At 44.4% G+C, this 23,149-nt stretch overlaps 1 protein-coding gene across 11 annotated transcripts in view; it reads left to right on the top strand.

Moving 5' to 3' along the window:
- Positions 1-23,149, top strand: part of LOC147112361 (protein eyes shut homolog) — a 2,879,641-nt gene that overhangs the window by 2,138,909 nt on the left and 717,583 nt on the right. For all 11 annotated transcript variants that reach the window (XM_085996555.1, XM_085996552.1, XM_085996547.1 and 8 more), the window contains 2 exons: positions 16,923-17,120; positions 18,645-18,766. In XM_085996555.1, the coding sequence (XP_085852681.1) occupies positions 16,923-17,120; positions 18,645-18,766 (320 nt within the window). The remainder of the gene's footprint in view (positions 1-16,922; positions 17,121-18,644; positions 18,767-23,149) is intronic.

Below are 23,149 nucleotides of genomic sequence, written 5' to 3'. Positions count from 1 at the left end.
CGTCTCATTCTTTTTGGGAGAACAATGTGCATCAAATTTTTTTAGCACATCGTCTAATTTGTCTCTGTTCTCCGCTGGATTAAATACAAATGTATTAAATACCTCTATCGCCTGTGGGCCTGCAACCATAAGCAGCAATGCTATCTTCCTTGCGTCTGGCTTTGTACTGAATCCGATGGCTGCAATGTAGAGTTCGAATTGCTGTTTAAAAGTCTGCCAATTGTAGTCGATTTTTTCTGTGAGTTTCAAACGCTCTGGTGGCTTCAAATTCTCCATGTCGCTTTTCACAATTTTCAGCAGATCTTCACCACCCTGGTACCATGTTATGTTCATTAATAAATAGACATTCTTATTATGAACACAGCTAGCTTTTGCTAGACACTTTTATTGAGCACATGTGGACTAGGTACAGTATCTGTAGAGGCTTCCATCTTGACTGCTGCCTTGTGGGTAGCCTAGTGCCTCATGGGTAATGTAGTTTTAATATATATATAGCTGGGTAGTGTAGTCTTATACATACAGCTATATGCAGCTCTACGCAGCTCTACGGCTCCACCTAGTGTCCACTATAGAATGACATGTTATTGATCACTACACTCCATGTACCTTGAGAACTGGCCTAAGAATGTAGGAACAAGAGTAGGCCTTCTCTGGATGTCAGTTCCGCACATCTTGCTATCCTTTGGGAGGCGTTGGGAAGAAAGCTTTTCCTTACCTCTAACCTTGCTCGAGGCTTGTGAATGTTGTATTCATGTCCTCTGGTCCATTCTCTGTTAAATAACTTGCTGACATCAACTTGTTTTTGAAGACCTGTCATGAGTGAAGGCTCAGGTCTTTCCTTCAGTGAAAATGGGGGCAATTTTCAGCCGCCATTTGCCCAGTACTGGCCCGAAAAATGGGCTGCCATCAATTAAAAATATTGAGGGGGTGCAGGGGGGGAGGTAAAGCACCTCGGTTGCCCCATTAACCCTATCTGATGCAGTTTTCAGGCAGGCCTGTGAGCAGCCCGCCTGCCTGAAACAGGTGGGAGGTTGCTTAATTATGCAAATTTGGGTCCTATGACAGTTGTCGGACCATCGTCACTTTTCAGCGTTGAAAGCTGCCCGTAATTATTGCAATGAGAAATAGTGAAAATGGAAGAAAGCGCTCCAATGTAAATTATTTCAATAAAACGAGAACTAACAAATTACATAATTAGAGGGCATCCTAAATCCAATTACCAATTACCTTTGCACTGCCGGTGAGTGATGACACAGACACACAGGTGTGGATTTAATCAGCGTACAACTTTATTAATGTGTAGAGGATGCTCGCAGTTAGAATTTTGCCCGCCGCCTTGCCTTTTTATTTCTGATTAACACATCCCTGGTACTTACTGCATAGTCTGTGACCTGCTTTTATCAAGCAATCATGAATGAGTGTGGGAACCCGAACAACATTAGACCACTTGACAACACTGAAGATCAGTGACTCCCTGAACATGTGGCATGTATTATTGCAGCTTTGGGTTGCCTTGCGCCTCTCGTGGGCGCGAACGGGGCACAAATGCCCTAGTGCCGGGCGCGGTGCAACTAATGCCTCCAGTGAGAGGTTAGCGGCGGCAGTATCCGGTAGCACCCCGCTCTGTTGCGCCGGCGATGATGATGTCATTACCGTGCGCAGAGCCCCGTTTGCACTCTGGCCGCAAACTTCCCTTGCGCCCCCATACTTATCGGCGGGTGATAAGTGTGACAGGATCAGGGGGCGGTTTTGCAGCTGCGGTAGCGGGCGGCGGTACTACTTAAAGGGCAGGTGTCGGGCGGCCATTTTTATTTTGGCCAACTGCCAGCACCTGCCTACTTTCACTTTTGTATGCGGGGTGCCGGCCGCAATCGCTCCCCGGTGGTCTGGCAGGGCCCCAGTGCATGCAGCGCTAGGCCCCTCCCCTTTAATCAGGGGAGGAGGCTTGCAATGACGCAGTGCTACATGCCGCCACGTGTGGCGCTGTTGCACGTAGTGCTTCAACATTGAGTAGTAGCGCCCCAAGAAGGAGTTGGAGCGCTTCCTTGGGGCGCTGCTACTGAATTTACGGGGTGCGGGTGCTAACTTTTTCAGGGTGCTAAAATTAGCGTCCCACCGAGGTTAGCGCCCCAAAATGGGTTATACCCAATTTTTTCCCCAATGTATCTATCGGTATCAGGAAACTGTCTGTGCGGTATATCTCGTAGAAGAACAGAAAAACAATCAATGATGTTTTTCCATACAACATTGGGTGAATGGGGCTTGGTGCAAGTTAGGATACGGGCAGCAGTGTTTTGGATGAGCTTAACTTTATGGAAGGTGGACGATGTGAGGCTGGCCATTTCAAGGCTTGGGTTAGTCAACTTATTCCAGCCACCCCAAACTTCCTCAGCTACATGAGGGATGTGGTACCTTTAGCTATTTTATAGCTGAGCTCTGAAATGGAAAAGCAAATGGTTAATTTGGCTGTGCACATTTTGTAGTCTTGGATCTAAGTGGCTAAAATGTAGGTAGAGTCTTTAAATCTTTGTAGATTCAGGGTGTCTTCTCTATCTTGACAAGGTGTAGCTAATAACGTGTATACTTGTTCTGGGATCCTTGGAAGTGGCATACAAATCCCAAAATGGAGGGGCTCCCTAGTCAGAGGCACCTGGAAAGAACTGGTGGAGGAATTGTTTTCCTCCCTCTGTAACCTCAGAGGAGAAGCAAGAAGCATCCTTTCTGTACCAGTGTGAATAGTGAATTGTGGTTGGTGGCGTTAGGATCTAAGCAAAAGCAGCCAACACCTTCACACGGTCCTTCCTTCTTTGCCTTGATCCTACCACAAAAGATGCATGAAAGAGCACAAAAACAATCAGTGATGTTCTTCCATCCAACAAGGAGACTGTCCTCAATCCAACAACATAGGACAGCATTTCAACAAGTACAACTGAACACCCATTTGCCAACACAGTGCTTTGGAAAGTTTTTGCAGACCGTGCTTTCCTTCAGTAATCCTTAAGACCAGGACAGCCTCCCACTAGCTAATTGTCCACCATCGCACCAAGTCCCGTTCATCCATCACCCCTGTGTTCGCTGACCTACATTGGCTCCCAGTCCAGCAACAACTCAAATTTAAAATTCTCATCCTTGTTTTCAAATCCCTCCATGACTTCACCCCTCCCTATCTCTGTAACTGCCTCCAGCCCTACAACCCTCTGAGATCTCTGCATTCCTCCAATTCTGGCTACTTGTGAATCCCCAACTTCCCTCGCTCCACCATTGGTAGCCGTGCCTTCAGCTGTCTGTGTCCTAAGCTCTGGAATTCCCTTTCCAAACCTCTCTGCCTCTTCACCTCTCTCTCCTCCTTTAAGACGCTCCTTAAAACCTACCTCTTTGACCAAGCTTTTCGTCACCTGTCCGAATGTCGCTTTGTGGCTCGACGTCACATTTTGTCTGATAACGTTCCTGTGAATCATCTTGGGACAGTTTACTACGTTAAAAATGCTATATAAATGCAAGTTGTTGTCATTGTTGAGCGAAGTTACAAATGAGACAAGAGGGGTCAGATGTAGGTCTCATTGTGGGATGGAGCTAACAGCTTCAATGATTGCGCTTAGGCAATGTTTCAGCTATACTGACCACACCTGCCTTAAAACATTCTCTGGTAGTTTTGCTGTTTCCAATCAGCTGGCCAAGGCCACATCAAGGGAGAGGTGGGCTAGTTTGCAAGGGAACAAGTAATCTTCTAAGTTGAAAAATAACCCATATCAGTAACATTATTATAATAGTGCCTACATCTTTTAATATTGCTGTAGTGATTATGACTAAAATAATAGTGAGAAATCATTTTTAACAGCCTTATTTGGAGGCGTTAAATGAACACATTTATTTTTATATACTATTTACAGTGAGTGCAAAGTCAGCACTTTGATTTTTAACAAGTACTTTAATTTGTGCAATTCTAGAAATTGTGAAGAAATGTGCACCAGTTCTGTATTTCTACTTTTATTTAAAAATGAACTGTGAGTAATATCCTTGGATCAAATTCTAATTCCCTCTGTGGTTATCCTTATTTTTCAATATAATATTCATGCCTTCAACAAAATGAGATTGTGCAAATATACATCCAGCACCCTGTTATAATATAATGCACAGTGTGCAATCATAGCCTGAATAACAAGGGTGAGATTGTGCACATATATATCCAGAACCTGTGATAATATAATGTGCAGTGTGTAAACATATACTGAATAATAAAAGTGAGGTTATACACTTATATATATATATATATATATGTATATATATATATATATATATATATATATATATATAACTAGCACCCTGTGCTAATATAATGTGCAGTATGCAAATATGTACTGAATAATAAGAGTGAAATTGTGCACATATATATCCATCACCCTGTTATAATGCATAGTGTGCAAACATAGAAACGTAGAAGATAGGAGCAGGAGTAGGCCATTCGGCCCCTCGAGCCTGCTTCGCCATTTAATGAGATTATGGCTGATCATCCAAATTCATTACCCTGTCCCTGCTTTCTCCCCATATCCCTTGATCCCTTTGGCCTTAAGAAATAGATCTAACTCCTTCTTGAATATATTTAATCAATTGGCCTCAACTGCCTTTTGTGGTAGAGAATTCAACAGGTTCACCACTCTCTGGGTGAAGAAATTCCTCCTCATCTCTGTCCTAAATGGCTTACCCCTTATCTTTAGACTGTGACCCCCGGTTCTGGACTCCCCCGCCATCGGGAACATCCTTCCTGCATCTAGTCTGTCTAGTCAAGTTAGAATTTTATAAGTTTCAATGAGATCCCCTCTCATTCTTCTAAACACCAGCGAATATAAGCCCAATCGACCCAATCTCTCCTCATACGTCATTCCTGCCATCCCAGGTACCAGTCTGGTGACTCTTCGCTGTACTCCCTCCATGGCAAGAACATCCTTCATCAGATAAGGTGACCAAAACTGCACACAATACTCAAGGTGTGGTCTCACCAAGGCCCTGTAGAAATGCAGCAAGACATCCTTGCTCCTGTACTCGAATCCTCTTGCTATGAAGGCCAACATACCATTTTCCTTCTTAACCGCCTGCTGCACCTGCATGCTTACCTTCAGCGACTGGTGCACAAGGACACCCAGGTCTCGTTGCACTTTCCCTTCTCCCAATCTATTGCCATTCAGATAATAATCTGCCTTCCTGTTTTTGCCACCAAAGTGGATAACCTCGCATTTATCCACATTATACTGCATCTGCCATGCATCTGCCCAATCACCCAACCTGTCCAAATCATACTGGAGTTTCTCGGCATCCTCCTCACAGCACACACCCCTACCCAGCTTTGTGCCATCTGCAAACTTGGAGAATTACATCTAGTTCCCTTGTCTAGATCATCATTAATATATATTGTGAATAGCTGGGGTCCTAGCACCGATCCCTGCGGTACCCCACTAGTCACTGCCTGCCACTCGGAAAAATACCCGTTTATTCCAACTCTTTGCTTCCTGTCGGCCAACCAGTTCTCTATCCAAGTCAGTACATTACCCCCAATCCCATGTGCTTTAACTTTACATGCTAATCTCTTATGCGGGACCTTATCGAAAGCCTTCTGAAAGTCCAAATACACCACATCCACTGGTTCTCCCTTATTTATTTTACCAGTTACATCCTCAAAAAATTCCAGTAGATTAGTCAAGCACGATTTACTTTTTGTAAATCCATGTTGACTTTGTCCAATCCTGTCACTGTTTTCCAAGTGCTCTGCTATTACATCTTTAATAATGGACTCTAGCATTTTCCCCACTACCGATGTCAGGCTTACCGGTCTGTAATTCTCCGTTTTTTCTCTACCACCTTTTTTGAATAGTGTGGTTACATTAGCTACCCTCCAATCCACGGGAACTGTTCCAGAGTCTATAGAATTTTGGAAGATGACTAGCAATGCATCTACTATTTCTAAAGCCACTTACTTAAGTACCCTAGGATGTAGATTATCAGGCCCTGGGCATTTATCGGCCTTCAATCCCGTCAATTTCCCTAACACCATTTCCCTACAAATACTGATTTCTATCAGTTCCTCCCTCTCATTAGACCGTATTTTCCCCGACATCTCTGGGAGGTTATTTGTGTCCTCCTTTGTGAAGACAGAACCAAAGTATGTATTTAGTTGGTCAGCCATTTCTTTGTTCCCCATTATAAATTCCCCTGATTCTGACTGCAAGGGACCTACGCTTGACTTCACCAATCTTTTTCTCTTCACATATCTATAGAAGCTTTTACAGTCAGTTTTTATGTTCCCTGTAAGCTTACTCTCATACTCTATTTTCCCCCTCTTAATTAATCCCTTTGTCCTCCTTTGCTGAATCCTAAACTGCTCCCAATCCTCAGGTTTGCTGCTTTTTCTGGCCAATTTATATGTCCTCCCCTTGGATCTTATGCTATCCCTAATTTCCCTTGTTAGCCACGGTTGAGTCACGTTTTTTGTTTTATTTTTATGCCAAACAGGGATGAACAAATTCTGTAGTTCATCCATGCGATCGTTAAATGTTTGCCATTGCCTATCCACCGTCAACTCTTTAAGTAACGTTCCCCAATCCATCCTAGCCCTCTCGCGCCTCATACCATCGTAGTTTCCTTTATTTAAATTCAGGACCCTAGTCTCTGAGTCAGACACTTCACTCTCCATCTTAATGAAGAATTCTATCATATTATGATTGCTCCACCCCAAGGGGCCTCGCACAACAAGATTGCTAATTAATCCTTTCTCATTACATAATACCCAGTCTAAGATGGCCTGATCTCGAGTTGGTTCCTCGACATATTGATCCAGTAAACCATCCCGTATACACTCCAGGAATTCCTCCTCCACAGTATTGTTACTAATTTGTTTAGCCCAATCTATATGTAGATTAAAGTCACCCATGATAACTGCTGTGCCCTTATTGCACGCATCTCTAATTTCCCGTTTAATGCCATCCCCAACCTCAGCATTACTGTTTGGGGGTCTGTATACAACTCCCACTAACGTTTTCTGCCCCTTGGTATTTCTCAGCTCTATCCATGCAGATTCCACATCATCAGAGCTAATACCCTTCCTTACCATTGTGTTAATCTCCTCTTTAACCAGCAATGCTACCCCACTTCTTTTCCCTTTTGCCTGTCTTTCCTGAATATTGAATACCCCTGGATGTTGAATTCCCAGCCTTGGTCACCCTGGAGCCATGTCCCCGTAATCCCAATTATATCATATCCGTTTACATCTATTTGCACAGCTAATTCATCCACTTTATTACGAATGCTCCTCACATTAAGACACAAAGCCTTCAGGCTTGTTTTTTTAACACTCTTAGACCTTTTAGAATTATTATTTACTGTGCCCATGTTTGATTTAAACTGTTGATTTCTCTGACTGCCACATTTGCTTCTCTCCTTCCTGTCTTTTGCTTCTGTCCTTGCTTCCCTTTCCTCTGTCTCCCTGCACAGGTTCCCAACCCCCTGCCATTTTAGTTTAAACCCTCCCCAACAGCACTAGCAAACACTCCCCCTAGGACATCAGTCCCGGTCCTGCCCAGGTGCAAACCGTCCAGTTTGTACTGGTCCCACCTCCCCCAGAACCGGTTCCAGTGTCCCAGGAATTTGAATCCCTCCCCCTTGCACCATTCCTCTAGCCACATATTTGACAGGAATCTTGTCATTCATGTGGAAATGACTTATGAAATGATACTGGGCGACCTGCTGGTGGCGCTGTCCAGGGAGAGTATAAATACTCGGGCATGGGCCCAGCTTGCTCAGGACATTCTTTAACAGGAACTCATGAAGGACACAACTAGATCTCCATGTTGAAAAACAGTTGATTAAAGCCTAGTTTAATATTAGACCAAGTGCCTAGTAGTTTTCTTATATCAGTTTAATCAACTGAAACCCGCTCCACGCTCTGAGTGATTTGGGAACAGACAGCTACGATTCAAACTGTAGAAAGGGACTCGGACGTAGTAATCAATCCATCATGGAGAAACTACTCAGACCCGCCCATCTCGACCTGGACCCGAATTCACTTACAGCTGCTAAGGTATGGAAACACTGGTATCGTACCTTCAGCAACTTCCTCGAGGAGTGTGGTGAGAATGTTCCTAATAAGTTACGAATGCTTGCCAATTATGTATCCCCTCATGTGTTTGACTTTATCGAAGACTGTGTAGACTATGACTCCGCTATCCAAACACTACAGCCACTATAAGGCCCCAAACAAAATTTTTGCTCGGCACCTACTGGCCACAACTCGACAACCTGTGGTATCACTTGACAAATTCCTTCAAGAGCTTCGCAGGCTCAGCAAAGATTGTAACCGTAAAGCTGTCTCAGCTGAGCAGTACTGGGAGGAATTAATCCGTGACTCTTTTATTAATAGAATTGCTTCTCCCCTCATACGCCAGCGTCTGTTGGAGAATAAAACCCTCGGGTTACAAGCTGCCTATAACCAGGCATATTCTCTGGACTTAGCTCAAAAAAATTCACATGCCTATTTTTTACCATATGCATGGACTGCTGCTACCACTTTTAGTGACTCCCCCGGTAAGCCTCAGGCAGAAGCCCTCACTGATGATGACCCCACCCTAGCAGCATCTTGGCAATCTAAAAAGAAGTGTTTCTTCTGTGGAGGTGCATTCCATTATAGGAAATTTTGTCCTGCTCGTAATGCAACCTGCAATCATCGCAGTAAGAAAGGTCACTTTTCTAAAGTATTCTTGTCAAAAGCCTCTGCTAGTGTTGCAGCTGCTATCTATAAAACTGCTCCTCCCCCAAGAGCCACTACTAGTGTTACAGCTGCTATCTATAAAACTGCTCCTCCCCCAAGAGCCACTACTAGTGTTACAGCTGTTTTTTCCCAAAGCCTGTCCCATGCAGCCATGAGGGTTTCGGTAAATGGACACATTTTGAGTGCATTAATCGACTCATGTAGCTCTGACAGCTTCATCAGTGAGCGGGCTGTCAGTAAGTTAAAACTGCATATTTACCCCTTGGACAGGGAAATTTTACTGGGCTCTGACGACACTGACTACCAACTCTTCCGGCTTTTGTCTTGTTGACCTTATTCTCAATGGCCGCACTTATTTTTCCACCCGACTCGGGGTGCTCAAAAACCTATGCAGTGATGTGCTCCTGGGACAGGATTTCCAGAAACAACACAAAAGACTCACTTTCGAGTTTGGAGGGTCAAAACCGGAGCTTACTATTTCCAAAGTACTGTTTTGTGCGCTTTCAGCAGCTTCGCTCGATGAGCCCTCCTTGTTTGCCAATCTTTCCCCCCGATGTAAGCTCATAGTCACTAAATCACGACGTTTCAGCCAAGATGATCTATCTTTTATCGAGGCAGAAATCTCTCGCCTTCTAGTTGACGGTATCATTGAGCCATGTTCATCTTCCTGGCGGGCTCAAGTCGTCATTGTTAAAAATCCTCTGAAGCAACACAAGAAACGTCTTTGCATCGATTACTCGCAAACTATTAACCAGTATACCGACCTGAATGCCTACCCACTACCAGCATCGATGACATGGTCAATAACCTTGCCAACTACAGGGTATTTTCAACTTTTGACTTAAAGAGCGCATACCATCAAGTACCGTTAAAGGACTCTGACAAAAAGTATACGGCCTTTGAGTCCAATGGTCAGCTTTACCAGTTTTGTCGCCTTCCATTTGGGGTCCCCAATGGGGTGGCCGTCTTTCAATGGGCAATGGACAGCCTAGTCAAACCGGAGAACTTAACGGACACTTTTCCATATCTGGATAATATCACCATTGCTGGTCATGACCAGAAGGAGCATGATGCCAACCTCCAGAAATTTCTTGACTTTCTCCGTCATCGCAACTTAACCTTAAACGAGTCCAAATCTGTGAAATCAGTACCATCAGTCAACATCCTTGGCTACTGGGTGGGCAATGGTGTCATCAAACCTGATCCGGAGCGACTTCGTCCGCTTCAGGAGCTCCCTCCTCCTACAAATCTTGGCTCTCTTCGTCGGGCCCTCGGCATGTTTGCCTATTATGCAAAGTGGATACTCCACTTTTCTGACAAGATCCAGCCCCTGCTTCACGCAGTCATTTCCGTTGGACGCGATGGCTATTTCAGCTTTCGACCTCCTCAAGCAACAACTAGAAAAAGCGACGCTTCATTCCATCGATGAAAATCTCCCTTTCGTGGTCGAGTGCGATGCATCGGAGGTGGTGATCTCGGCTACCTTGAATCAAGGCGGTCGACCCGTTGCATTTCTGTCCAGAACTTTGCAGGGTAGCAAGCTCCATTATCCTCCTGTCGAGAAGGAGGCTACGGCTAGCATCGAAGCAGTACGTAAATGGAGTCATTTTCTCGCTCGTCGCCATTTCACGCTTATAACTGATCAGCGCTCTGTGGCCTTTATGCTGGTTAACCGGAAACGCACTAAGATCAAGTATAACAAAATACAGCTCTGGAGGATGGAATTGGCTGTCTTTGGCTACACCATACATTATCGACCCGGCAAAGAGAATGTGGCCCCAGATACCCTCACGCGTGCATTCTGCTCTTCCATGTCAACTTCGACTCTTACGGATCTTCATACTGACTTGTGCCATCCTGGCGTTACCCGTATGTTGCACTTTGTGTGATCTAAAAATCTCCCATTTTCTACGGAAGACGTGAAAAGAACATGCTCCACTTGTAGAATTTGCGCAGAATTAAAACCGCAATTCTTCCATCCGTTGGTTTGCTCGCTCATACACGCTACAGAGCCTATGCAGCGACTCAGCAGTAACTTTAAAGGACCATTGCCTTCCTCAACGCGAAACACCTACTTGCTTACTATGGTGGACGAATATTCATGCTTTCCCTTTGCTTGCCCCTGTCCCAATATGCTTACTTCCACAGTGATCAAATGCCTCGATCAGGTCTTTTCCCTTTGCGGTATGGCCAATTTCATCCGCTCTGATCGGGGTCCCTCCTTCATGTCAAGCGAACACAAAAGTTATCTTTCCCAACGGGGAATCACCACAAGTAAAACGACACCGTATCATCCTATTGGAAACGGACAGGTTGAGAGATACAACGCCATCGTTTGGAACGCTGTTCGTCTTGCACTGAGGTCACACAACCTATCAGACCAGCAGTGGGAAACTATGCTCCCTGACGCGTTGCATTCCATCAGGTCTCTTCTTTCTACATCCACCAACGCTACTCCTCACGAACGATTTTTCGTGTTCCAGCGTCGCTCCACTCATGGGACGTCCCTACCATCATGGTTGGCAGCTCCTGGCCCCATGCTGCTCCGAAGATTCGTCCGATCCTCTAAGAGTGATCCCCTCGTTGATGAAGTGGAACTAACGGATGTCAATCCCACATATGCGCACGTGTGGTATCCTGATGGCCGGGAATCCACAGTGCCACTTCGGGATCTGGCTCCCTGCCCAACCGGTCCCACGGATCCAATCGATAGTGGGATCCGTATTAATGACGCCGATACCCTGCGCTCCTCTGAGGATGACTCCCTACCCGGGATGTCAAGCTATCTGCCAGCTATTCCACCGGATCAACCCGGGATGGCCACCCGAAGCCAGGACGCCAGTCAGTCACCGATTACTGAGCAGGGTGAAGCCAGCTCTGCGCCTGTGGGGGCCCGCACCCGGAGCCACGATCTTGCCAGTCCCCCTCAGGTCGATCAAGGCAACACGGACTCTGCCAGCCTGCCAGTACGAACCAAGCGACCCAGGGACCAAAATACGGTCCGAGGAGACGTGCCTCCAATGGAGATCCAAATGACTGCGTCTATTCTTAGTCGGATTAATTCGATAGAAGGAAGCCGCCGGACTTCCAATCTTTCAGGCGTGAAGAATGACATGAATCTTGTCATTCATGTGGAAATGACTTATGAAATGATACTGGGTGGCCTGCTGGTGGTGCTGTCCAGGGAGAATATAAATACTCGGGCATGGGCCCAGCTTGCTCAGGACATTCTTTAACAGGAACTAGTGAAGGACACAACTAGATCTCCATGTTGAAAAACAGTTGATTAAAGCCTTGTTTAATACACAGACCAAGTGCCTAGTAGTTTTCTTATGTCAGTATTCATCTGAAATATCCTTCTATTTCTACTCTGACTAGCACGTGGCACTGGTAGCAATCCTGAGATTACTACCTTTGAGGTCCTATTTTTTAATTTACCTCCTAACTCCCTATATTCAGCTTTTAGGACCTCATCCCGATTTTTACCTATGTCGTTGGTACCTATATGTACCACGACAACTGGCTGTTCACCCTCCCCCTCCAGAGTGCCCTGCAGCTGCTCCGAGACATCCTTGACCCTTGCACCAGGGAGGCAACATATCATCCTGGAGTCTCGTTTGTGGCTGCAGAAACGCCTATCTATTCCCCTTACAATATGCTCAAACATGCTCAATAAGTACATATTAAACTATTACATAGAATTTACAGCACAGAAACAGGCCATTTGGCTCAACAGGTCTATGCCGGTATTTATGCTCTACATGAGCCTCCTCCCACATGAGTTCTTCTCACCCTATCAGCATTTCCTTCTACTCCTTTCTCCCTCCTGTATTTGTGTAAATTCCGCTTAAGTGCATCATGGAATTAAGAAAAGGCCAGTCAACCCATCAAGCCCATTGCTTCCCTAACATTCCTCCCTCGCAGAGAAACTACTGGACATGTCAGCCTGGATCTTGTGCACAAGACTCTGGAGTGGGACGCGAATCCATTTTATAAAGAATGCAGACTTTTGCTGCTCGCGTGTGGCTGTTGTGAAACTAATGTATAGTTGAGATATCCTCAAGAATGCAACAGCGATATGAGAAATTATTTGGAATATTGCTAACTGATTGATGCTCACGGTTACCATAGCTGGGGTCTGAAAGGTATCAACTACGTATGAAGTGAAAGATGTGGTCAAGTTACTGGGATCTATCATGCATTGTGACATTCAGAACCTTCCTTTTAACTCCTCACACATGCCACACAAGACATTTGTTTAAACGACTTTTAGACAAATATGTTAAGCGTTGATATACTCCAATGAAGTTTCATGCCCCATCTTTCACTGTCATTTGCGCCAATGTATCACAACGCTCACAAATGCAGAAAAAATGTGGGGACTGGTCTTTACAAAAAAGTGGCAAACATTTTTACAATGGCGCAAATCATGCTGAGACATGGGGCTTGAATCGACACTGGGGCAAATCAACGCTTAACATTCCTTTTGTGGTCACTTAATGGAAGTGTTAACCTGCGTAAAATTGATTAGATAGAATTTACAGCACAGAAACAGGCCATCCGGCCCAACTGGCTTTTGTCGGTGTTTATGCTCCACACAAGCCTCCTCCCACCTTACTTCATCTAATCCTATCAGCATATCTCAATAGGCTAAGAACTCAGACAAACATTTGTAAGCTGGTATCCCTGGGCATAATTTCAGAGCCGAGGTTGTTGTGTTGCGAAATTGTTGTTACATTGCTCACGCACATGAGCATCATTGTGAAAATCACATGCAACTGCCAGCCATAATGATAGTGCCTGTTAACAACTCTCCAAACACATTGCACTTGTTTGACCAAGGTTTAGAAACCAACATGACATCCGTAACTCCAGACCACTATTCATCCTTCTGTAACACGACAGTGCTGATGACAAAAAGCCCTGTCAATCAGACTGCTAAATAACTTGGAACCAGAACCATCTTACATAGAATTTACAGCACAGAAACAAGCCATTCGTTCAACTTGTCCATGCTGGTGTTTATGCTCCGCATGAGCCTCCTCGCATCCCTCTTCAACTAACCCTATCAACATATCCTTCTATTCCTTTCTCCCGCATGTGATTATCTAGCTTCCCTTGAATGCATCTATGTTATTTGCCTCAACTACTCCATGTGGTAGAAAGTTCCACATTCTCACCACTCTGGATAAAGAAGTTTCTTCTGACTTCCCTACTGGATTTATTAGTGGCTACCTTATATTGATAGCCTCTAATTTTGGTCTCCACAACATCCTCTCAACATCTATTCTATATATACTGTAGAAGTGAACATTTTTTAAAATCTATCCATTTTTTTTCTCGGCTATTTTCTCCACTAATTCTAGCCTCCCTCCTTGGTCTTGCTGATCTGGCTCTGTGGAACATCTCCTCCCAGATTTCCACCAAAGAAGAAAAATAAAAGGGTACGGGGAAAGAGCAGGGGAGTGGGACTAAGTAGATAACTTGGTCAGAAAGTCAGCAAGTGCATGATGGCCTGAATGGCCTCCTTCTGTGCTACAAAATTTGATGATTTTCTTGAGCTTTGATGCTCAGACATGGAATAGCAACACTGGGATAAATTCCTTGCCTCTCTCTTTCCTTGTGGGGGGGTGGGGGGGGTGGCGGAGAGAGAGAGCTGGCCTCTGATTTGTTCCTCCCACAGCAGAGCAAGTTAAAGTGGAAATTCAGAAGGCGTGAGACTGCGTCCTATCACTCTATGACACCACTCATTGCTTTTCCAGTGCACACACACCGCCATACCTGCTAAAAGAAATGGCACTGTAAATTTTCACTTTAAACAGAATGGCCAGTTTGCTGCAGAATGCATTGAAATGATCTATTTATATAGGGGCACAATGCAGCAACATAACAAAACGAAAGTGCACCACACACATGACAAATACAGAACGACCCAGATATCAAAGCTTAACACACAGTGCAAGGGCAGTAAAGGTGTGACATGGAATTGCATAATGCATTACGGCACTTGGATACAAAATTAGTCCCCAGTGTCTGCAAGTGCAGCAAAGTCTCTTGCAGAAGCAGGAACTGACAGAATAACGGAGGCTTATTAAATCTACTTGGTGTAGCAGAGCCAAACTGACTAATTTCAGGCCATTCCAGACAATGGTCACCAACATATATTTACCACAGACACTCACCTCTGAGTCAGAAGGTCATGGGTTCAAATCCCACTCCAGGAACTTGAGCACATAATCGGAACATAAGAACAGGAGTAGGCCATTCAGCGTCTCAAGTCTGTTCCACCATTCAATTAGATCAGGGCTGATCTGTATCTTAACTCCATCTACCCGCCTTGGTTCTGTAACCCTTAATACCCTTGCCCAACAAAAATTTATATCAATCTCAGTTTGAAATTTTCAATTGACCCGCAGCCTCAACAGCTTTTTGGGGGAGAGAGTTCCAAATTTCCACTACCCTTTGTGTGAAGAAATGCTTCCTGACATCACCCCTGAACAGCCTGGCTCTAATTTTAAGGTTATACCGCTTGTTCTGGGCTCCCCCACCAGAGGAAATAGTTTCTCTGTATCTACCCTATCAATTCCTTTAAACATCTTAAACACCTCAATTAGATCACACTTTAATCTTCTATACTCAAGGAAATATAAGCCTAGTCTATGTAACCTGCCCTCATAATTTAACCCTTTTAACCCTAGTATCATTCTGGTGAATCTGAGCTGCACTCCCTCCAAGGCCAATATATCCTACCTAGGGTTGAATATAATCCAGTGCAGTGCTAACAGAGTGTTATACAGTCGGAGATGCCGTCATTTGGATGAGACGTTAAACCAAGGCCCAGTCTGCCCTCTCAGGCGGATGTAAAAGATCCCACAGCACTATTTGGAAGAAGAGCAGGGGAGTTCTCCCCAGTGTCCTGACCATTATTTATCCCTCAACCAACATCACTAAAACAAATGACATGGTTATGTATCACATTGCTGTTAGTAGGACTTTGCTGTGTGCAAATTCGATACTGCATTTCCCACATTACAACTGTAACTACACCTCAAAAGTACAAAAGCAACATACTGTGGATGCTGGAAATCTGTAATAAAAAACAGAAAATGCTGGAAATACTCAGCAGCTCAGGCAGCATCTGTGGAGAGAGAAACAGAGTTAACATTTCAGGTCAATGGTACAAGGCAAAAGGGGATGGTGATGGGACAAGTAAAGATGAAAGCTCACCGACCTGAAACATTAACCCTGTTTCTCTCTCCACAGATGCTGCTTGACCTGCTGAGTATTTCCAGCATTTTCTGTTTTACCTCAGAAGTACTTCATCGGCTGTAAAGCGCTTTGGCACATCCTGAGGTTATGAAAGGCGCTATAGAAATGCTAATTCTTTCTTTCCAAATGCAGATCAAAAGCAAGGCAAAGAGTCTGTGACTCCTGTTAGGTGTCACAGTACATTTGTATTTCAGGTTGACTTCATTTCCAAGCACTTTCGCTCTTTCAGCTTCTGTAAGTGACTAATGATGTGAGTGTATATTTATACAAGTTAAATGTTATTTCTAGCCGATGCTACTCGCACACCGAAGGTTCCGTTCTGTGACAGGACAAGAAAAATAGGCTCTCAAAATTCAAATGGCTTTAAGTTACAAATAATCTGATTTCATTTTTTCTTTGCCTTCAAGTGCTAGAATGTGATTGGCATGTGACCAACTTAAAGTCACCCTCTTTACTCTGTAAAATGAATTTAAATCAATTTCTCGGTTATACAGCCTCCTCATAATTCAAAGTCACTTAATTCGAATTATCTGATCATTCCAATTTTTTTGAGCACTGAACTTCCACCTTGCTGTAATATTTACCTTGTTTAATTCAAATTATTATTAATTATTTTTTAATGCAAAAAAAGACAGAATTATTGGTGGACAATATATCCAATGCATGGGAAAATCAAGCAACAACAAATTTCTAGATTTTGAAGGGACACATTTCAAGATGAATTAGGAGAAGCTAGTTCAACCATTTCTTCAGAAATGCTGAAAGACAGCTGGGTTACGATAGTCAGGGAAAAGTTTTATTGGAGATTGGTTCTGCTGTAGGGTTGTACTGGTAAAAGTGTTAGGGAACTGGTTCGTTCATTCATGTCTGACAGCTTTGCCTGTTTTCCTTTCCCAAGGCTTCAACTGCGCGTCTAGGCCCTGCGAGGCCTCCAATCCCTGCGAGAACGGCGCCGCGTGTGTGGAAGAGACGGATCTGGACACACACCCCCTCGGATTCCGCTGCACGTGCACGAGAGGCTTCGCAGGCCCGCGCTGCGAGATCAACGTCAACGACTGCGGCTCCGGCCCCTGCCTCCAAGGATTCTGCTATGACGGTGAGTCCGGGTTGGTTGGTCAATTCTTAATGTACAGCTGCCATAGCACTAGGGTTGCTGACTCTGGTTGGACGTGTTCCTGGAGGTTTCATCACATGGCCTCCTCTCTCCAACCGCCCCGCCCCCCACACTCCCACCATTGGTCGTTTGACACGGCCATCCTCACGGTGCACCGCATTCCCACGGCCAATAGGAAAGCAAAAAGGCTATTCATTACCCGATTGGATGGTTCTTGACTATCAGTCAGTCTTTTTCCCCATCTCCAATATTATTATAACTTGTAAACAGAAAGTGTTCAAAGAAAATGAAAAAAAAGCATCTTTTTTTTTTAATGATTTTTCTCCCAGGGTGTTGCTCGCAGCTATGTCCAGGAGGTCAATCTTCAATTCCTGGAGACTCCAGGTCAATCCTGGAGGATTGGTAACCCTAGTTAGCGCCGAGGCCAGTATCACAATCAAGTGGCTCTGGGGGAAAACAGCAGATAATTTAACACAAATTTAGGCTGATTCAAAATGTCTTCTCGGAGCCTCTTTACCAACACTGCCGTGACTCCTGGCAGTGCAGTTTATGTTTCCATGGGTCACCACCACAGCTAATGAGAAAATTCTTAATGAGATTTCAGTTGTCTGCTTCTGATACCTGAACCAGTGGAATGTGACCAGCACAGTGCCCTTGACGAGTTTTATTTTAGTAATACTGAAGCAGAGCAGTCAAGCAGAGTGTGTAATAATTTTTAAATAATGTTTGATAAATGACAGATTTAATCCGCCAAGTCAAAAATAAAAAGTATACACGGTGGAGAGGCTCCCATGGAATGTGTTCCTTTAACTATTGCTAAGCCAAGTTGCTGCATTGAGTCTCTGCATCAGAAAAAAAGGTAGATGAATTCATCAGCCTCACGGTAAACTGTGCCATACCTTATCAGGAGGCGCAAGAGATGTTTGCTGGAAGGTATTAGCCACGCTCTTCAGGGGCCTCTGCTTCTGTTTGCCTGAGACGAAATCACAACTACACACAACCCTTAAGCTCGAAAGAGCCGGGCCTCTCTTAACAAATGAAAGAGAAAATGGTTGGTGTCACTAAGGAATTAGAGCATTTAATGAGAGTCGGCACAACTGCATGTGCAGAGGCAGAGTGACAACGCAGATTACATGGTAAATCTTAGGGATAATGAAGAATCCAGGGACCCATGCGGGATTGTAATAAATCCGCAGCGTTAAGAAGTACAATTACTGCTGTCACCACTGCTGTCACCAGTCCTGTCTACAGCTGTAATGCTCCAAAGATGCTGCACTTTATTTTTTACATCATTAATGATAAAATAGAGGAAAGGCTCTGATCATTAGCCCTGGAAGATTATGATGAAGTGGATCTGGAATCAGCTCATTTCTTTGCCTGAAATCAAATAATACAGCCTTCACATTACACTGAAAGAATGTCAATCAGTGTGGGGCTGGCCATGCTGAGTTACAATGACTCCCATTCTTCCTCTCTTTATCTCTCCTCTTTCTGTCTTTGTTACAGTGGTAGACGGGTTTTACTGCCTCTGTAGCCCTGGATTTGCTGGCGTGCGATGTGACCAGAACATTGATGACTGCGTCGACAACTCCTGCGAAAACAATTCCACTTGCGTGGATTGCCATCTGGTTAGTTTTGGCAAATGCCTCTCCGCCACTCTATCTCTCTTTCCTCCTTTAAGACGCTCCTTAAAACCTACTTCATCTGCCCTACTATCTGCTTATGTGGCTCGGTATCAAATTTTGTTTGATAATGCTCCTGTGAAGCACCTTGGGATGTTTTACTACGTTAAAGGCGCTATATAAATACAAGTTGTTGTAGTCCCTTGAGTATAGACGATTAAGGGGATGATCTAATTGAGGTGTTTGAGATGATTCAAGGATTTGATAGGGTAGATAGATACAAGATATTTCCTCTGGTGGGGGAGTCCAGAGCAAGAGGGCATAACCTTAACATTGGAGTTAGGCCGTTCAGGGGTGATGTCAAGAAGCATTTCTTCACACAAAGGGTAGTGGAAATCTGAAAGTTTCTCCCCCAAAATGCTGTTGAGGCTGGGGGTTAATTGAACATATCAAAACTGTGATTGTTAGATTTTTGTTAGGCAAGGGTATTAAGGGTTACGGAACCAAAGCAGATAAATGGAACTAAGATACAGATCAGCCGTGATCTAATTGAATGGCAGAACAGGCTCGAGGGCTGAATGGCCTTCTCCTGTTCCAAAGAGAAATTAATACACGACAAAGGAGATTGATGATGCAATTTTAAAAGTAAAATTTGCAGCAGCAGAAGTCTTTGGGGAATGCCAAGATATTATTTTAATATAAGTACAACTAAACCAGAGTGCAAATTAAAAAAAGGAGCAATTTCCTACAGGGAAAAGCAATTGAAGCTAAGAATTTAATCTATGAAGAAACACAGACACCAAACTTATTAAACTGAAATGAAATTGCAAAAATAATTTCAGCAAACAGCACTAAATCTGCAAAATCCATTAACATTTAGTGTGGCTATAGCATACTGTTTATTTTTATGCCATGGTGTCCTTTTTGCAAGGCGTCATCTGTCAATTTGTGGTTCTAAATTTAAAGAAATCATCCAGCCAGCAATGAAGAGTCTACAATTTGCAACTGATTATTGGGACCGCAAAATTGGTATCAGACATTTGCTACACATAGTAAGCGGGGGCCGAGATGATTTGGAATATTGTCGGTTGTTAATTTTGTGACATAGAATTATGACAAAAGGTGTCACATGACCTTGGGTCAGATGACTGCCAACAGCTTTTATTGCGAACAGTGTTGGTTATAAGTTACGAAATTGAAACTAAAGAAAAAGGCATACAATAAGTACATAGACAACAAAGGAGAGGATGACAAAAGGGAATATGATGAGATTCGGAAAGAAGTCAAGAAAACAATTAGGAAGGCAAAGTGGAACTACGAAATTAAATATCAAGGAATATTAAAAGAAATGGTAAAGTACGCTACAGACACATAATTAACAAAAAGGAAATCAGGATAGGGGTTCGGCCACTAATGGATGTACAAGATAAACTCACAGGTAATGACAGCCAAATGGCAGAACTATTGAATAATGAATTTGCCTCAGTATTTACCAGGGAGACAGGCGAACAAGGTGCTCATGACATTAGAAGAAATCAAAAAAGATGTAAAGATATTTAAGATAGAAAGGTGGGAGATAATTGATAAACTAATCAAACATAGAGAGGATAAGATCCCTGGTCCAGATGGATTGCATCCATGCGTATTAAAAGAAGTTAGGGAATCGATAGCAGAGCAACTATTACATATATATAAGAACTATTAGAAAAGGGACTAGTGCTGGAGGACTGCTTGGGCAGTCATCTGACCCAAGGTCATGTGACACCTTTTGTCACAATTCTATGTCACAAAATTAACAACCGACAATATTCCAAATCATCTCGGCCCCCGCTTACTATGTGTAGCAAATGTCTGATACCAATTTTGCGGTCCCAATAATTCCTACATATAAAAAAGGAGATAGAACAAATCCAGGGTCTATAGACCAATTAGCTTAATGTCAATGGTAAGAAAGATAAATGAATCATTACTCAAAGATGTAATATCAAAAGATCTGAAACCAAAGAGATAATAAAGAGTAGTCAACACAGATTTCAAAAGGGAAGGTCGTGTTTGACCAACCTTATTGAATTATTTGAAGAAGTAGCAGAACGAGTAGATAACGGTAAAGATGAAGTATATTTTGATTTTCAAAAGGCCTTCGATAAAGTACCGCATAGTAAACTCATGACTAAGGTCAGAGCATGTGGAGTCAAGGGACAAGAAGCAGAATGGATAGCAAGCTGGCTCCAAACCAGCAAACAGAGGCTAGGGGCTCGATTTTAATTCCCAATGGAGTTGGGTTGTGTGGTGGGCGGGTTCCGGAGCCGCTTCCGGCAGGATCAGCTGCTGATGTCCGATTTTGATTCAATGAGCTTGTTCTTTTCAATGAGGCGTGCTGGCCGGTCCAGTGAGTGGGATCGGGTCGGCTGGCTGCCTCTGATGACATCATCATAGCTGTTGCTTTTAAAGCTGCCATCCAGCCTAAGCCTTTCTCTTATGGATTCTGAGACTCATTGATATTGATCTATACACAATGACTTCTTCCAGAGGCAAGGCAGCTCCTCGATTTAATGATGAATCCCGCCATGTTCTTGTCGATGTTGTGAGAGGGCACAGGGAGATTCTCTTCCCTCCTGATGGCCGGAGGAAGCCTCCTCAGCAGACCAAGGCAGCCTGGCTGCGCATTGCTGAGGAGGTCAGAGCAAGGTCCATATGTTCACGCTCATGGATCCAGTGCCGAAAAAGGTTTAATGATCTTGTGCGAACATCAAAAGTGAGTATCCCATCACACTTGCCTTCAATCTGCTTCCCTTCTCTTCTCATCACCAGCACTCTGCGCTGTAAGCCTGCTCCTCCACATCCCACCTTACCCTTACTCCCCTTGCACCCATACCTATCCATCTCTGTCTCTGTACTGAATCACTTCAGCATCCTGCCTATGCACCCCTTAGACTCGCTCTCACTGTCATGCAGTGCCAACAACTAACAACGCACAGGGAGCAAGCTTCCCCTTGGCACCTCACCCCATCTTCGTCTCCCTCAAAACTTCTATGGTAGGGATTCTTCACACTCACTCCACCACTGTGGCTGAAACACTGCTTGTGTCCCTCCTTGCAGGAAAAGATAGCCCACAATAAGAGTGAGAGAGCACTGACTGGAGGAGGAACACCAACCCTAGCAACATTGACCAGTGCGGAGGAGGCTGCATACGAGGTTGTTGGAGGTGGCGAAGACCTGGAAGTGGGCGATGGAGAGACGGGCACACTAGAGGAAGCTGGTGACATAATAGATTTTCATCCCTCTCAGACTGCAATGGCATATGATGTTCATAGAAAATTATGTTGTATAATCTGCTCAAAAGGCTGTGTCTGCTACATCCATATCAGATGTCTAAATCATGCCTTTACTCTCTCACAGGACCATCGAGTGCCCATCTCCCCACGATCCAGGACGAAGAGCCGAACAACTCCTCAGAGGAACCTGAAGCCTCTAAGGGAGCAGCCTCACCAGGACTCAGCGCACCCAGCACAAGCGCAGCAATGCACAACTCAGTGGGGCCCTCGCGAGTTAGAGTAGTGTTGCCACCTGGTCTATCACAGCGCACAAGTGAGCATCAGCAGATGGTGGAGACAGCGACAGCAGTGGATAGTCCTCGGCGGAGGTCGCAGCAATCTCCTAGCTCTGCTGAGCTGCATGCAGACGCTGTGCCTCTGGGGCAATCCAGAAAACGAGCATCTCGGGAAATACAGGAACAAGTGCAGGAGCCTCTGGTAGGGTTTGCCTCCAGGGTTAGTGCGAGTGTGGATAGAATGGGGGAGACCATCTCTAACATCATCACTGCCGTGGTGGAGGCAATGGTGCATGAACGCACCACCATGAATAGGATGGCAACCTCCATGGATAGAATGCCAACCTCCGTGGAAAGGCTGGCTACCTCAGTGGAAAGGCTGTCTACCACCATGGAGGAAATAAGTCACCAGAGTCAGGAAAACATGGTGATTGTTTGAAATAGAATGTCATCTCTGGAGGAGTGTAGGGGTTTTTGGTATGGGGTATTTGCCTGGTCAGTCAGCCGTGTGTCTGAGCTGTTCCAGCCCCGTGCGGTTCGAATCGCTTCCCCTTTGGTTCTGACCACTGGACTTCTTTCAGTAGCGATGTAGACAAGACAAGACCAGTGGTTGGGTGCAAAGAAAACCAATGTTTATTGAAATGAAGAATAAATTGCTATACAGTGAAAATAATTATGAATACAGCACACCTTTACTTAACGGGGAGGAGAAAAGACGGACACATCGAGGGAAAATTGACTAAAATAACAACTTAACAAAATTCCCCTTTAGTTCCCACCCCTTATACCTATCTAGGTTGCCTTTTAATGGGCCAGAAAGTTTATGCTCACCAGTCTAC

This window comes from Somniosus microcephalus, chromosome 9 (genome assembly GCF_052327205.1).
Source record: "Somniosus microcephalus isolate GS21.2 chromosome 9, FLI_Smic_1.0, whole genome shotgun sequence".
In the NCBI taxonomy this organism is placed as follows: Eukaryota; Metazoa; Chordata; class Chondrichthyes; order Squaliformes; family Somniosidae; genus Somniosus; species Somniosus microcephalus.
The sequence above is the reverse complement of the archived record's forward strand: the minus strand, read 5'-3'. Positions and strand labels throughout refer to the sequence as shown.